This window comes from Ovis canadensis, chromosome 24, assembly GCF_042477335.2.
Source record: "Ovis canadensis isolate MfBH-ARS-UI-01 breed Bighorn chromosome 24, ARS-UI_OviCan_v2, whole genome shotgun sequence".
NCBI lineage: Eukaryota > Metazoa > Chordata > Mammalia > Artiodactyla > Bovidae > Ovis > Ovis canadensis.
In genome coordinates this window covers 40,320,458-40,335,889 of record NC_091268.1, presented here as the reverse complement: position 1 = coordinate 40,335,889, position 15,432 = coordinate 40,320,458, and the positions used below count along the sequence as shown (strand labels likewise).

At 47.2% G+C, this 15,432-nt stretch overlaps 2 protein-coding genes across 5 annotated transcripts in view; one reads left to right on the top strand and one right to left on the bottom strand.

Annotated features, from left to right (window-relative positions):
* Nucleotides 1-7,947, bottom strand: part of KATNIP (katanin interacting protein) — a 233,032-nt gene extending 225,085 nt beyond the window's left edge. For 2 of the 4 annotated variants that reach the window (XM_069570402.1, XM_069570403.1), the window contains exon 1: nt 7,422-7,686. In XM_069570402.1, the coding sequence (XP_069426503.1) occupies nt 7,422-7,428 (7 nt within the window). In that variant the 5' untranslated portion in view covers nt 7,429-7,686. Of the gene's footprint in view, nt 1-7,421 lie in introns of all 4 variants that reach the window. The other 2 variants (XM_069570404.1, XM_069570405.1) reach the window with 2 other exon arrangements.
* GTF3C1 (general transcription factor IIIC subunit 1) overlaps nt 7,612-15,432 on the top strand; it is a 79,523-nt gene continuing 71,702 nt past the window's right edge. The window contains exons 1-3 of the mRNA XM_069570401.1: nt 7,612-7,930; nt 12,244-12,453; nt 15,077-15,253. Of these exons, the coding sequence (XP_069426502.1) occupies nt 7,710-7,930; nt 12,244-12,453; nt 15,077-15,253 (608 nt within the window). The 5' untranslated portion in view covers nt 7,612-7,709. The remainder of the gene's footprint in view (nt 7,931-12,243; nt 12,454-15,076; nt 15,254-15,432) is intronic.

Below are 15,432 nucleotides of genomic sequence, written 5' to 3'. Positions count from 1 at the left end.
GCTAGAGAAGGGGGGAGCACAGGAACACTAAATGAAAAGCAGAGGAAGAACAGAATACAACTAGAGGCTCTGGGGTGTAGTGAAGGTAGCTAGGCTAGAATATGTTGTTAAGACGGGTTGAATGATTGCAAAAGACAAAGTCTGGATGAACCATCCTTGTCCACCAGAAAAACAGAAATCAGGCCAACTGAGGGATAGGGGAAGGGAGGGGACAGCTTCCCCAGGAAAATTCTCTGGTTAAAGGTTCTATGTCCACAGGGCAACTGTTGAGGCTACAAGGCTCGGGCTATTCAAAACCCCATGGGGCATCAATAGTCAGCCCAGGGGTACTGGACAAGGCATGTGGAGGACAAGGATGCTTTCTTATTCCTACACAAAGTACTCTATAAACAGCTCCAAGCTCCTCCTTCTAACCACCCATGTTGCTTCTTGTAAGCCCCCTCCTACGTGGGAATAGAGGAGCAGCCTCAGGGTCCAGGGAGAGCTGGGAAAGTAGTTTGGGATGGTGTCTCTTAAACTGTGTTTATGCTTTCACCAGCCTAAAGGGCAAGCCTCGCTCACAGACTTGCTCCCCAGGTGTGAGAACCGGGTCAGCACTGGCAGGGACAGGTCTTCGATGACACACTAGGATGTAGACTTTATTCAGATGAGTCCTGGTTCTGCCACTGACTAGCTCTGCAGTATAGGAGCATAATTACAGCAGCATATTGAGCCATCGGAAGGACCAAACTGAGTCCTCTGCGGCTGATGTTGGCAAACTCCTCCTGTGAAGGGCCAGACAGCAGATATTTTTGGCTTTGTGGGCCATATGGTCCCTGTCTCAATGAGTCAACTCTGCCACTGAAGCATGAAAACAGCCAGAGACCGTGGGTGTACATTTGTACACAAATAGGCGTGGCTCTGCTCCAATAAAACTTTATTTACAAAAGCCAGCAGTGGACCAGAGTGCTTTGGGCATGGGGAACACCTCTACAAATGTTATCTTCTGAGGACCACCAAGTTGGACTAAAGCTATGTTTATGTCTGGCTTTCTCACCCAACTCTGAAGTTCTTAAGGGAAGAGAATATAAGGCCTCCCCTTTCTTTTCTCCCAGATTAAAGCTTAAAGAACAAGTAAAGCACAGAGCGGCACACAATAAAGTGTACAGGGATTTTCAAAATGGTCCCAGTTAACGCTAGGGCAGGACTGCAACCTCAAATGCCTTACAGGGGCCCAGGTGGCTATCAGAGGCAATGAGGGAAGCCAGCCAGGTCGGGGCTGTGATGGATTGGAAAGAGATCTTGTCTTCTTAGGGGATGGTCTCCACATAGCCCCCGCAGGGGGAACTCTTGCCATGCTGAATTTCAATTTGATATTAACTTTATTGATATTTATTGGGATTCATCAATTGACTTCTCCAGTATTTTAAAGAAAACATCATAATCGGAGATTTATGAGAAATCTTCCAATTTTTCAGTGGTGACAACAAATTCAAAAAAATTAAAAGAAATAAATTATGGGCCGAATCAATACGCTCGTGGGCTGACCCAGCCAGAGGCTCTCAGTTTGCAACCTCTGATATAAAGACTTCATTTTCAAATTTGCTCCATCTCTGTTTTTTTAAGGATTAAAAAAAATTGTAATTTATGGCTTTAAAAATCGACTTTACAGAGAACTTGGAGAAGAGTACACTGCGCTCCCATCCCCTCTTCACCTGGATTCAATCTAATTCATCTTGATGTCTCTGGATCCCAGTGCGCAGGAGGCGCTGAAATGTGGAGTCACTGAAAGAATGCCCCAAAGAAAAATAAACAAAACAGAGTGTGCCAAGTTCCTGTGAGCTAAAACGACAGGATGGAATGAATGCTGAGGAACGGCAAGGGAAAAGAAATCAATCAGATAGAAGGATTGTAGCCAAGGAGGAAGGGAAACAGAACCAACACAGAGACTACATGGACCACACATTTATTTTGCCTGCTGAATGCTTTCTTTGTTTTATTTTATTATTATTATTATTTTGGCTTGATTTATTTTCAGTAGGAAGAGAAACAGACAAATCACCAGGAGCCCAGGTAAACACCGCCCAAGGACAGAAAAGACACGCTGACAGTGTACTTTCGGCAAAACCATACTAGTTCAACTATCATCCGATTTGCAGTTTGGGGTTATTTAGACAAGCGAGGCTAAATTTCATGTTGGCATTATTAATTCTTGGAGAAAGTTTGCTAAGCAAATGAACAGTATAAATAGGGGAGACGTCGAATATTTGCTCTGGGGGGAACTCAAGCAAAGGCGTAGCTTTAAAATCCTATCTAATTATCTCGATGCGCTGAACTTTTGTCTAATTATCATGTTGCTGCAAAACTGAGGAGAATTTTTTTCTTCTCAGCGATCTCATATTCTAAAAGCACGGGGGGAAATTCCGCTTTGACATAAAGGTGAACATTTTCAGAGGCAGAAGACTCCTACACTGCCAACTTACTTTTGTGTAAATAAACCATGTCAAACATTGGGATTTCTTTTAAACAAAGAGTGAGCTAATTACCAAGATTATTATTTGTTAGCGAGCTTCCCTCCTCCCTCTTCTGTCAGCAGTACAGAAGAAATCTGCACAATGGCAGGTAATAAAGCATAACCTCCATGTAGGAGTGCTTTTCATACGCCAGACTTGGCATTAAGTGTTTGCACAGTCTCCTTGAATCCACAATAATAGATTCACCAACGAATTGGCACACAAGACAAGGCAAGCTTCAGTATCAACTCCACTTTATTGACAGGAAAACTGAGGCTCAGAGAAACTGAGACTCAGAAAACTAAGGTCAGAGTATACCACTGAGATCCAAGTCGAGTTATTTGGCCCAGAAAACCTATGAGCATTACAATACTTTCATCTCAGAACCACACAGAATCTGCCGAAAGCCAAACCCAATGAGCCAGGGAAAAATGATGTGAAAAGCTATGGTGATTAGCACAGGTGGAATACACCAAACTACAATCCAGTCTGGGGATACTTAGCAGATATTTAAACTTCTGTGAGATTAGGAAGTAAACATCTTTCTAACAAGGCTGGGCTTGACTTATCTATCTAGTTGGCTAGAATCATAATTCATCAAGGTATGCTTCACTTTACCCAATAGATATGTGCCTGGAAAACTGTGTAGAGATCAAAGTTTATAAAATCGCAAAGGAAAAAGGGATCCTTTGAATGCTAAATCTAACCTCAGGGCAAATACTTTCTTAAAGAGAACAACTTTTTTCTTTTTGTAACCAGTCTGGAAGGGATTCGTTGGTAGCTCAGCTGGTAAAGAATCTGCCTGCAATGTAGGAGACCTTGGTTCAATCCCTGGAGAAGGGATAGGCTACCCACTTGAATATTCTTGGGCTTCCCTGGTGGCTCAGCTGGTAAAGAATCTGCCTGTAAGGCGGGTGATCAGGGTTTGATCCCTGGGTTGGGAAGATACCCTGGAGAAAGGAACGGCTACTGATTCCACTATTCTGGTGGGTTGCAAAGAGTCAGACACAACTGAGCGACTTTCACTTTCACTTTTCAATCAGTCTGAAAAATGGACAGGTTCCTCCGCTTGGTCATAAAAATGCTCTAGGAGTGCTCAGAAGATAGCAATTAGAAGTGACTGAACAGACCTCTTGCCAGTGGTCTACAGCAGTGTTTCTCAAGGTGTGCTCCGCAGATCCTGGGAGGAAGAGGGGTTCCCACGAACAATTATTATCTCTATCATAATTCTAAGACTTTCTACTGTGTCAGTATTTGCACGGACGATGCAAAAACAACAGTAGGTATTAATAAAACCGCTTATAGCTTGAGTGGCTACAAGGCACTGGCACCATACTGTACCAGTTGTTATTATATTCTTCAGTGCCATGACTGATGACGAAACAGACAACAATACGTTTTCACTTAAGAAGGTCCTGTATATTGTCACCCTACTGATTTAACTTATATGCAGAGTATATCAGGAAAAATGCTGGGCTGGAGGAAACACAAGCGGGAATCAAGATTTCTGGGAGAAATATCAATAACCTCCGATATGCAGATGACACCACCCTTATGGCAGAAAGTGAAGAAGAACTAAAGAGCCTCTTGATGAAAGTGAAAGAGGAGAGTGAAACAGTTGGCTTAAAGCTCAACATTCAGAAAACGAAGATCATGGCATCCGGTCCCATCACTTTATGGCAAATAGATGGGGAAACAGTGGAAACAGTGGCTGACTTTATTTTTCTGGGCTCCAAAATCACTGCAGATGGTGACTGCAGCCATGAAATTAAAAGATGCTTACTCCTTGGAAGGAAAGTTATGACCAACCTAGACAGCATATTCAAAAGCAGAGACATTACTTTACCGACTAAGGTCCGTCTAGTCAAGGCTATGCTTTTTCCAGTGGTCATGTATGGATGTGAGAGTTGGACTATAAAGAAAGCTGAGTGCCCAAGAATTGGTGCTTTTGAACTGTGTGTTGGAGAAGACTCTTGAGAGTCCCTTGGACTGCAAGGAGATCCAACCAGTCCATCCTAAAGGAGATCAGTCCTGGGTGTTCATTGGAAGGACTGATGTTGAAGCTGAAACTCCAATACTTTGGCCACCTGATGTGAAGAGCTGACTCATTGGAAAAGACCCTGATGCTGGGAAAGATTGATGGCAGGAGAAGGGGACAACAGAGGAAGAGATGGTTGGATGGCATAACCGACTTGATGGACATGAGTTTGGGTGGACTCCGGGAGTTGGTGATGGACAGGGAGGCCTGCTGTGCTGTGGTTCATGGGGTCGCAAAGAGTTGGACATGACTGAGCAACTGAACTGAACTGAAGAAACGAAAAAAATTAATTTTACTAAACTTGAACCCATAAGAACACATTTATTTTAATATTCTGTGTGAAAAAATGCAAGGTACACATCAAACATTTCTGCTATAAGCCAAAGTACAACAGTTGATCTAGAATACACTTGTGTGATTATTTAATTTGCCAGCTGAACTGGCCAAATATTTTATCAAATGTCATCTTTACTTGAATGAACAATGAAAAGACAAACTACAGTTATTCAGACATGAGTGTGTGGCAGACATTTTCTTAAATACAAGAAAAGTAAGCCTGTCTCTTTATGGAAACAACTGACGGTGTGTGTTGCCAATGAAAAATCTTAAGCTTTCCAGTGGAAATACGTAGGAAACTTGTTTAGTCTACACTTTGAGTTTAATAGTTTCCCAATACTTAAACTACTTTAAAAAAAAATGATAGGAATACTAAAAAATATGAAATTTTTTGACATTGTGTAATGAGATGCCATTTAATACTACATAAATGGCATGTCATTTCCAATGTCAACATTTGAAGATTTGCATAAATCAGTGAAATAACACTTTCCAAATGACCAATGCTTAATATTACAAAATTATACATGGGTAAAATATACAATCAAAGGGCAAGATAGACCAATGGGTTTTAATGTAACAGAGTACAAAAGTTCACTGATATGGTTTCAGATGCCACATTGTGGCTGACCTTTGAGAAATTACCACTTGCAAAGTTTTGGAATCGTATCAAAGAAGAATGTCTACAGTTATCTAAAATGGCAATTAAAATATTCCCTGCCCCAAATATATGTCTGTGTGAGGCCCCATTTTCTTCAAATACATCAGCCAAAATAACACCACCAGTTTGGCTGATGAAGCAGAAATGAGTCTAGCTATTTCCTACTAACCCAGGTATTAAAGAGATTTAAGAAAATGTAAAACAATACCACATTTTCTACTGATCTTTTTGGTGGGAAATATAGCTTCTTTTCATTAAAAGTATTATGTTCAGAAGTAATGCACTTATTATTACTTTTAAATGAATTGATACATGATAAATGTAAGATTTCCTCATCTTTCATTTCTGATATGGTCAAATCACAGACATAATACATACAAAGCTCTTTTGAGGTCAGAGCATACAGGCATCCTAAGTAAAAAGAAGATGTGAGTTTTGATGTTCTGCAGCAACATTAATATGGACCTTTCCACTGGGCAAACTGGTGAATGACATTTTATAGTACCTCTGAAGTCCAAAGGGCAAAGATGTCTTTTAAGCATAAAACAGATTACTCAATTAAAATTTTTTTCCATACTGTATTAGGCAGATATAAAAAGGAACAAACTTCCCAGAAGTGAGGGAGTGGTGTAGTGGGAAAAATTATTGGTAGTAGACTCTACTGGTCTACCAGTAGGTACTACTGGTAGTAGACTCTATCAATCTCTCTCGACTTTAGTCTTCTCATTTATAAAATGAGATATCAGGGTAGCCTATTTTGGGAAGCATAGAATTCTATGATTCTTATTGAAAGTGAAAGTGTTAGTTGCTCAGTCCTGTCCAACTCTTTGTGACCCAATGGACTGTAGCTCGCCAGGCTCCTCGGTCTATGGGATTTCCCAGGCAAGGATACTGGAGTGGGTTGCCATTTCCTGCTCCAGGGGATCTTCCTGATCAACGGATAGAACTCAGGTCTCCTGCGCTGCCGGCAGTTTCTTTACCATCTGAGCCACCGGGGGAAGCCACAATTCTTACTGAGGATCCCCAAATGATGGCCCACAGGCTGCATCTGGCCTTCAGAATGATTAGCCATCACAGCATTTTGAGAAGCACCCTCCAGGAAAATAATTGCTTTGAGCTGAGTGAGAAGCTTCTCTTTCAGAAAAGAAATTGACTTTTAATCACAGCCCAATCCAGCCCATTAGACTTGCCCCTGCAAGTATCTGTATTTGCAACTTCTGGAATGAAGGGCTTCTAAAATTCCTTCCATATCTCTAACTCCCTAATCCAGCTCCAGAGCCTGGGTCCCTTTCTCACTCTGCCACTTGATGACTTTGATTTGGGGCAAGATACTTCAACTTCTCTGAGCCTGTGTCCTCATTTGTAAAATGGGATAACACTCCAAGAATTTATGAAGCTTATCGAGCTACTTAACAGCATTTACAGAGTTTTTGGCACGGAACAGTATCATTAACATCAAAGCACAGAGAGTATTCCCTAGTCTCTTCCGACTCCCATCCCCAGTAGCTGATGATTGCACTACCCTTGTAAATGCCTACACTCATTAACTCCTATATTCCATAGTTCCACACCCATGACATACAAGACCCACCCCCTCAGACCTCTATTTGTCCTCGGTTTTTTTCCCCCCACCCTAAACCCCTTCTCTGATGCCCCGGCCAGTACCGGGTCCCAACACAACCACAGGCAGCGCAGTGACAAAATCACTGACCACTCCCCCCAGCCTCCTCTTCCCATCCCGGACCACTTAGGTTCCCTTTCCCTCCGACGGCGACTCCCTTGGGTCAGGCAGTGATGGTCCAGGGGTCTGTGGCCTAGGATTCTGCCCGGAGGGCCCTCAGGAGGAATGGGAGAGTAACTGCCCGACCTCCCGGAGGGGCCCACGGACACTCACCGTCCATCTCTAGAGGCGGCGGTTCCGGGAGCTCGAACCGGAAGCGGCCTCTACACTGTTTGCAGTTCCCCTGGTTACTGCGGGGTTCCGGACCAATAGCGGAGGAGCTCCACGGAATGAACCCGCCCCCAAAGGGAGTGACGTTAAGATCTCGGTCTGGAACTCCTCCTCCGGTTCCCGGGTCCGCCTCGCCTCCCTAGCTGCTAGTCGTTGTGCGCAGGCGCCCTGGACCGGGGCCCTTGGCGGCGTGGTACGCAGGCGCCCCGGGTGCAGCTAACTGAAGTAGCAATGGACGCGCTGGAGTCGTTGTTGGACGAGGTGGCCCTGGAGGGGCTTGATGGCCTGTGCCTTCCCGCGCTTTGGAGCCGTCTGGAGACGCGAGTGCCGCCCTTCCCGCTTCCTTTGGAGCCCTACACGCAGGAGTTTCTGTGGCGGGCCCTTGCCACGAACCCGGGCATCAGCTTCTACGAGGAGCCTCGGGAACGACCAGACCTCCAGCTCCAAGACCGGTCAGCGGCCTGGCCCTGCGGGCGGGAGAGGGCAGAGCTCGGGGTCTGGTGGAGCTGGGAGGCGGCCAGGTTCTTACGAGAGGGAAGAGAAAGGAGTGGAGCGGAAGGAAGACCCGGAGCCTTAAGGGGGGGGGGGGGGTGCCGCAGAGTAAGGCTGATTGGGGGGGGTCTTCGGCCTGGCAGGGCCCAGGCGTCTGATGGAGTTGGGGGATCGCCTTGTGATGTTCCATTATGTTCGTGTGTGTTTGGGGTGATGGTGAGCAGAACTGGAAGGATATGCTTTGGGAGGATATGCTTTGGGTTTTAAAGAGTAATTTTTTAAAGTGGAGCTTAGGATTGAAGCAGTAAGGCTGTTCAGATCAAGACTAGAGACCAGTTGAAATCAGCAGACCTTTATGGAGCATTCATGCAGTGCTGGATTAGAGAGCAAGTTTAGCAAGCAACGATAATGATAGCTAACATTTATGTATTGCTGCTTATGCCTTGGTGCTGTGGGCTTCCCAAGTGGTGCAGTGGTGAAGAATCCCCTTGCCAAGCAGGCAGTGCAGGTTTGATCCCTGGGTCAGGAAGATTCTCTGGAGTAGGAAATGGCAACCTGCTCCAGTCTTCTTGCCTGGAAAATTCCATGGACAGAAGAGCTTGGCGGCCTACAGTCCATGGGGTCATAAAAGAGTCAGACACGACTGAGCGACTGAACACAAACACCTAACTTGGTACTAGGCGGTATCTTGTTCCTGTTGTTTCAGGAGATTGAACCCATTTTATTCTCGCATTGACCCTATGAGGAAGGTGCTCTTTGCTTCCCCATTTTTTGTGTGTTTGTTTGTTTTTGTTTTTAATTTTTTTGGCTCTAGTGTGTGGCTTGCGGGATCTTAGTTCCCCATCCAGCACTGAGTCCTAACCACTGGACTGCTAGGGAATTCCCAGCTATCTTCCCCATTTTGCAGCGGAGGAAACCGTGATGGAGAGAAATTAAGTCAACCATCCAAAGGTACGGACATTGTAAGTGACTGGGTGTTGATTCGTTTCCCAAAGCTGTGGGTTTTTTTTTTTTTTCTTTTTGTTTTGAGGGTCAGGTTTCCAGAGGGAATACTGTGTAAAACAAGACTTAAAGGTTGGATTTAGGTGGCCAGTTGGCAGAATTTTCTAAAGGAAGAGAAGTAAGTTTGGTTGAAGTGTAGAACTGGAAGTAGTGAATGAAGAATAATAGTTGACATTTATGTATATGGTTATTGTAAGCAGGGACTGTTCTAAGATTCTTAAATATACTAAGTTATTTAATTTTAAAACTAAGTTGGATATTCTTATCCCCGTCTCCCTCAAGAGAAAGAAGACTGAGACACAGAGAGGGTCATCTACTAGCAGGGGCAGAACCCAGAAGCTGAACCCAGGAAGTCTTGGTTCAGAATCCAGCCTGCCCTTACCAATTGGACTGGACTAATCCATTTAACTGGGCTTCCCTGGTGGCTCAGACGGTAAAGAGTCTGCCTACAATGCAGGAGACCCAGGTTTGATCCCTGGGTCGGGAAGATCCCCTGGAGAAGGAAATGGCAACCCACTCCAGTACTCTTGCCTGGAAAATCCCATGAATGGAGGAGCCTGGTAGGCTATAGTCCATGGGGTTGCAGAGTCGGACACGACTGAGTGACTTCACTTCAATCCATTTAAAACCTGCACCACCAAAGGGAGGGTCAAACTAGGGGCAAAGAGTGAAGTTGAGAGATCTGTAGTAATCCACTCACGAACCAGCAGTCAAGGTTTGGCTTTCCATGGTGGGTGTGAGAATGAAGAGGAAAAGCTGATGGAATCAGACATGAAGCAGAAGAATCTGGAGGATTTGGTGACTGGTTGGGTGTGGGGTATAAAGAAAAGTAGGTCTGGAGGATGATGCCATCCGGTTCCTGACTTTTGGGCATCTGAGTGTGTTACTTGTTGTTCAGTTGCTCAGTCATGTCTGACTCCTTGTGACCCCACGGACTGCAGTACACCAGGCTTCCCTGTTCTTCACTATCTCCCGCAGTTTGCTCAGACTCACTTCCATTGAGTCAGTGATGCCATCCAACCATCTCATCCTCTGTCGTCCCCTTCTCCTCCTGCCTTCGATCTTTCCCAGCATCAGGGTCTTTTCCATTGAGTCAGCTCTTCACGTCATGTGGCCAAAGGATTGGAGTTTCAGCTTCAACATCAGTCCTTCCAATGAATATTCGGGACTGATTTCCTTTAGGAAATCTCCTTCCTGTCCAAGGGACTCTCAAGAGTCTTCTCCAGCACCACAGTGTACGACAGGCCAATAATTGGGAGACAAGGTATTGAGGCAAGAAATAGCGACTTTATTGGAAAACTGCGCATCCATGAACATGGCAGGCTAGCGCCCTTGAGTACCAGTCTCTTGAATGCCAGTTTCTGTTAAGGGTGGAAGAGGTGAGGCAAAAAAGTTAAAAGGCCATTGTTGTTGCTCTCCACTAAGTTGTGTCCAACTCTTTTGTGACTCCATGGACTGTAGCCCACCAGGCCCCTCAGTCCATGGGATTTCCCAGGCAAGAGTGGGTTAGGGCATCTTTTCAACCCAGAGATTGAACCTGTGTTTCCTGCTTGGCTGTCGGATTCTTTACCTCCAAGCCACCTGGGAAGCCCCTGAAAGGCCATTAGTCTTGCAGAATATCTCTTGGTTGGGCCAGCATGGGAAGCAGTTGTTTAGTTGCTAAGTCGTGTCCCACTCTGACCCCATGGACTGTAACCTGCCAGGCCCCTCTATCCCTGGGATTTCCCAGGCAAGAATACTGGAATTTTGCAGAATATCTCTTGGCTGGGCCAGCAGAGGAAAAGGATGTGCTAATTCCTTCTTTTCTGCAGTGATTGACAGGCGGGCAGGGTCAGAATGCTCCCTGTGAGCTGAACAAAAGCAAATCAGTTTACCATTAGAGCAGATGGGGGTTGGGTGTGGGGTGGGTTGGGACAGGTTCCCCTGAGGCAGGCCATTATGTTTGCTTACAGCTATTGATAGCATGCTTTTAGTGATTATATTAACAAAAGCAACGAATGGCAAAAGTTAAATAAAAGAAACAGATTCAGGTTTTGCTCTTCCCTGTTAAAATGGATGACTGCTACCCTTTGCTGTGATGGGGACCAGCTAGCTATGATGGGGACCACAGAAGTGCAGCAAGGAGGCTAAACCTGGGCGGTGGGGGGGGGGGCGGGGGAGGGAGTGGGGAATATGCTGAACGAACCTTGAAACACACTGGGTTCGAGGTTCCTGTGGGTTATCAAATGGAGATTCTGGTTGGTCAACATCTAGCTTTGTGGGAGGGTCAGCAGGTCAGAGAGTGGGACTGAGTTGGGCACGTGGAGTCACTCCTGTGGCTGGTAATGGAAGCTCTTGGCCAGGACCCTCCCTGGGAGAGAGTGTAGTGTGGTTGGAAGCCTTAAGACATGGCCCTGGGGTGGATGAAGGCCCAGGAGCCTTCAGAAGAAGCCTGGGAAGTTATTAGTGGAGAGCCAGAGGACAGCAGGCCAGAATGGCCTGAATTGACAAGGTGTGATTTGAGAATGGAGGGTTAATAGTGCAGAGGTTACAGACAGGGCAAGAAGGAAAAGCACTGACAAACGTAGATGGGGTTTGACAGGTGCAGGATGTGAGCAGGATTCCGAAGGAAAGCTTGACAAACGTAGCTGACTGGATAAAAGAAGCACAGCTCAGGATGTCTCCATGGTGTTGATGAGAGGCCACTGGGAGAAAACAGTACCAAGGAGGGGCTTCGTTGGAGGTGGGAAGTGGCCGTCATAACTTTGGTTTTGATCTCATCTACCATGACAGTTGAAAACAGGATTAGTGTTTGGCGGCAAGAAACAGGGCTGAGGATTTGATGGTGAGAATTGTTAACATGCCAAGTGATAATTGAAAACCATAAAAATGGGTGAAAGTAGAAGAGGGGTAGTTAGAGAGGTGGAAAGGTGACATCTCCGAGTAGGGAAGCCTTGAGTCATTAAGTCCAAACTTGATGGTTTGGAAACCAGGCACAGGATTTGCAGGGAAAATGAAAAGCAAGGAAGGTGGTGGAGCCAGGAAGGTGGTTCCGATTTCAGCATTCATCCTTGGGGGTGAACGTGGAGGCTCCTGGGAAGATCTGTGTTGTCTGGGATGGAGACTCAGAGACAGCGCTTGTCAAGACGTCCTGCATTAGGAAGGCAGGGAGACCAGGGGCTCTTACTCCCTCTCCCCGACCTCAGCCAGAGGTTGTCAGAAGAACACACCCAGCACATGTTACCTCTGAGGCTGAGATGTTTGTGCACTCCTCCCCTACCCGCCACCTTAGGTATGAAGAAATTGATTTGGAAACGGGCATCGTGGAGTCCAGGAGGGACCCAGTCCCTCTGGAGGATGTCTACCCCATTCACATGATCTTAGAGAATAAAGATGGCATCCAGGGCTCCTGCCGGTACTTCAAGGAGAGGAAGAACATTACCAACGACATCAGGACCAAGATGTTACAGCCCCGCTGCACGGTGGTGGAAGCCTTTGGCAGGTAACTCGTTTGCACTGTGGGAGACTGGTGGGCCTCTTCCCTTTAAGTTGGGGTGTGTGGTCAGTGCGCCAGGACGGGGTGCAGCCCCGGTGTTCTCGGAGTGCGTCCACCCTGCCCTAACTAAGCCGGCCCTCTGCCTTCATCACTCCACTTCTTTTGGGGCTAATCTTGCTCAGGCTGAGGTGGGGGTGGGGAAGGCTGCCTTTCTCTTGACATTGTGTCCAGGTTGCGTCCTTTGTTGCCTAGTGAGCAGTCCTTTTGTGAGTCTTCAGTCAGGGTCCCAATTTCCCAAGCCCCTCGCCCCATCCCCACCTCCCTCCCGACTTGACAAACAGGGAGAAGCTTCCAGCGTGAACTCACTTTGCCGCCACCTTCCTCCTCAGCTTTTAGACCTGCCCCCCCATTTCCCTCCTCCCTCGCCTCGGAGGAGCCGGAAACTGGGTCCTGTCTCAGCCGGTGATGTCTCTCCCTCTCTTTCTCCCCAGAAACTCGTGCTCTTTCCCGCCTCTGTCAGCTGGCTCATCTTTCTCCTGTATTTTCAGCTTTCCCCTATCGACACAGCTTTCTCCCCAGCCTGACACTGTGGTTCGTTGGTCTTAAAACAAGACCCTCTCCCCACCTCGGATCCCCTGTGACTATATGACTCTTGCTGGAGCCAAGCTTCTGAGAAACAGCCGCACTCGCTCTCTGTCCCTCTGGATCCCCCTCCCCTCCTGGAGCTTTGCAGCACCTGCTTCCTGCCCCTGCCCCACCGGGCTTCCTGCCTCCTCAGGAACCCCCCTCTTTGAGAGCTCTCCCTGGTGACGGCCCACAGGCTCTCTTCACACTCTTAGGCCTGAACTGGGGGCTCCTTGTACGTGTCATTTCATAACCCCAGTCTCAGTTATCACATCCCCTTGTAAGTAATTCTTTCTTTTCTTGTCTTTCTCTTCAATAGACTGTGAGCTCCACAAAGGCAGATATCATTTTTTATTTATCTTGGCATTGCTGGTTCCTTGCATGGCATTTAATCAGTGTTGGATAATTAAATGACCACAGTCAGCAAATCAGGCCTCGGGCACGAGTCCTAGAGTCAGCTACTGGGAAAAGTTGGAGTTCCCACAGGATGGGGGTAAACCACCCTGAATACATTTTTAAAGGCGCAAGTCAGCGTCCCTGTTTTCAAGCTTTTCTCAGCTGAGCTCTTCCAGTTTAACTTAATGAACCTGTTTCGAGGACACAGGTCGTAAGTTTGTGACGTGCAGACCCAGAAGGGAGACTGTCTTGTCCATCATGTGTATGCACTGCCTAACACTCTTTAGAGATGGACCGTACGGAAGACTAACTGGGTCACAAGCAGTGCGAAGGAAGCTGCGGTTAAATGAAAACATCAGCAACCTCAGCTTTTTACTTTTTGCCTGCTCTCTAGGAGCAGCAGAATCATCTGTTTTTTGGCGGTGGGAGGGAAGCAGGAGGAGGACCTGTCAGGCTGAGCGATGTGAGTGAAGACAGGCCTTAGGATCAGGCATCTGTGAACCACAGGCTGGGAGGAGTAGATGCTGCCTATAGATGGGAGGGCTTGGGAGCCCGTGGGCTCTCATATACACCCTTAGTGACTTACTCTCCTGGGAGAGGGAGCTCCTCCAGCTGGTGTGTCTCGATACCAAGGAGTGAATAAGGATGGCTTCTCTGCCAGTACACCCTCGTGGGATCTCTGCAGCAGGGCTAGGACCCGAGACAGTCTGCCCAAGATGGCCATTTATTAATAAGTCAGCAGGCAAGGCCCCAGGGCGGAGTCTCTGTCTTCAGCGTCGGGGACTGTTTAGCTTCAGCAGAGAAGTCTATATCCCAAGCCAGGGCTTCTCGAAGCGCCTTGCTGGGACAGGGCCTTGACCTCTTTTGCAGACATTATTTTTCACACACCCGGATAGTAGGAAGAGCTAATGGTTTGTCCCAGGTCTGCTCTCAAGAATGGCAGGTCCATCCATCACACAGGGCACTGTTCTTGACTCTGAAGTTTTGTTTTCTCAGTCCAGTTCAGGAGGCATGTTCGTTCACTTAATAGATGGTTACAGAGGCCCTTCTGTAACCATTGAAGACACTGAGGATGTCCTGGGGACCCAGATGACAACCTGCCCCCCTCCCACTTAGGGCGCTTATGGCAGGAACGTGTGCCCCCAAAATGTGGCCATTTCTAAGAGTGCCAAGTGTGTGATGAGTCCAGAAACGGTCAGAGGCAGGGATGGCCTTTTGGCTAGCATTTTTATGGAGAATTGAGGTGTTGGTATCTGAGCAGTGAGCTAAAGGATGAGAATTAGTAGCCTAAGCATTAGGTGGGCAGAGGACCAACAGGGCCATTGTGGGTGCAGAGCCAGGCAGTGAGGGTGTGTAGAAGGTTCTAGGCTCTGGTGGGGAGTAGTTTGGGTTTGGGTCCCAGGGCCCTGGCAGGACTGGGAGGGGTCCGAGCAAGGAAATGGTGAGACTGGCTCTGTTCCTGCTGAAATCCTCTTGTGGTTCTAAGGATAGAAACCTCCTTAACTGGGGATTGTGAACCTCTGAGGAGAAGCAGGAAACCATGGTTCACTAAGGTTCTGCTTAAATTAAAGTGATTTTTTTTCCCCCCTTGGTGGCTTCTGGTTTGCAGGTGGGGGAAGAAACTGATCATTGTTGCCTCCCAGGACATGCGGTACCGGGCCTTGATCGGCTTTGAGGGCGACCCCGACCTGAAGCTCCCGGACTTCTCCTACTGCATCTTGGAGCGGTTAGGCCGGTCCCGGTGGCAGGGGGAGCTCCAGCGAGACCTCCACAGCACTGCTTTCAAGTGAGAGGATGCTTTGCTTTTCTGCTGTAAATGTTGGGGCTCCCTGACCATCAGGCCCTGCCACCTGGGCAGTCCCAGCATCTGTGGTGTTTCAAGGCATGGTAGTTTCTCATTGAAGAGACCCTGGGGGAAAAAAAAAAAAAGGAAAAGGGGGGACTTCGATGGTGGTCCAGTGGTTA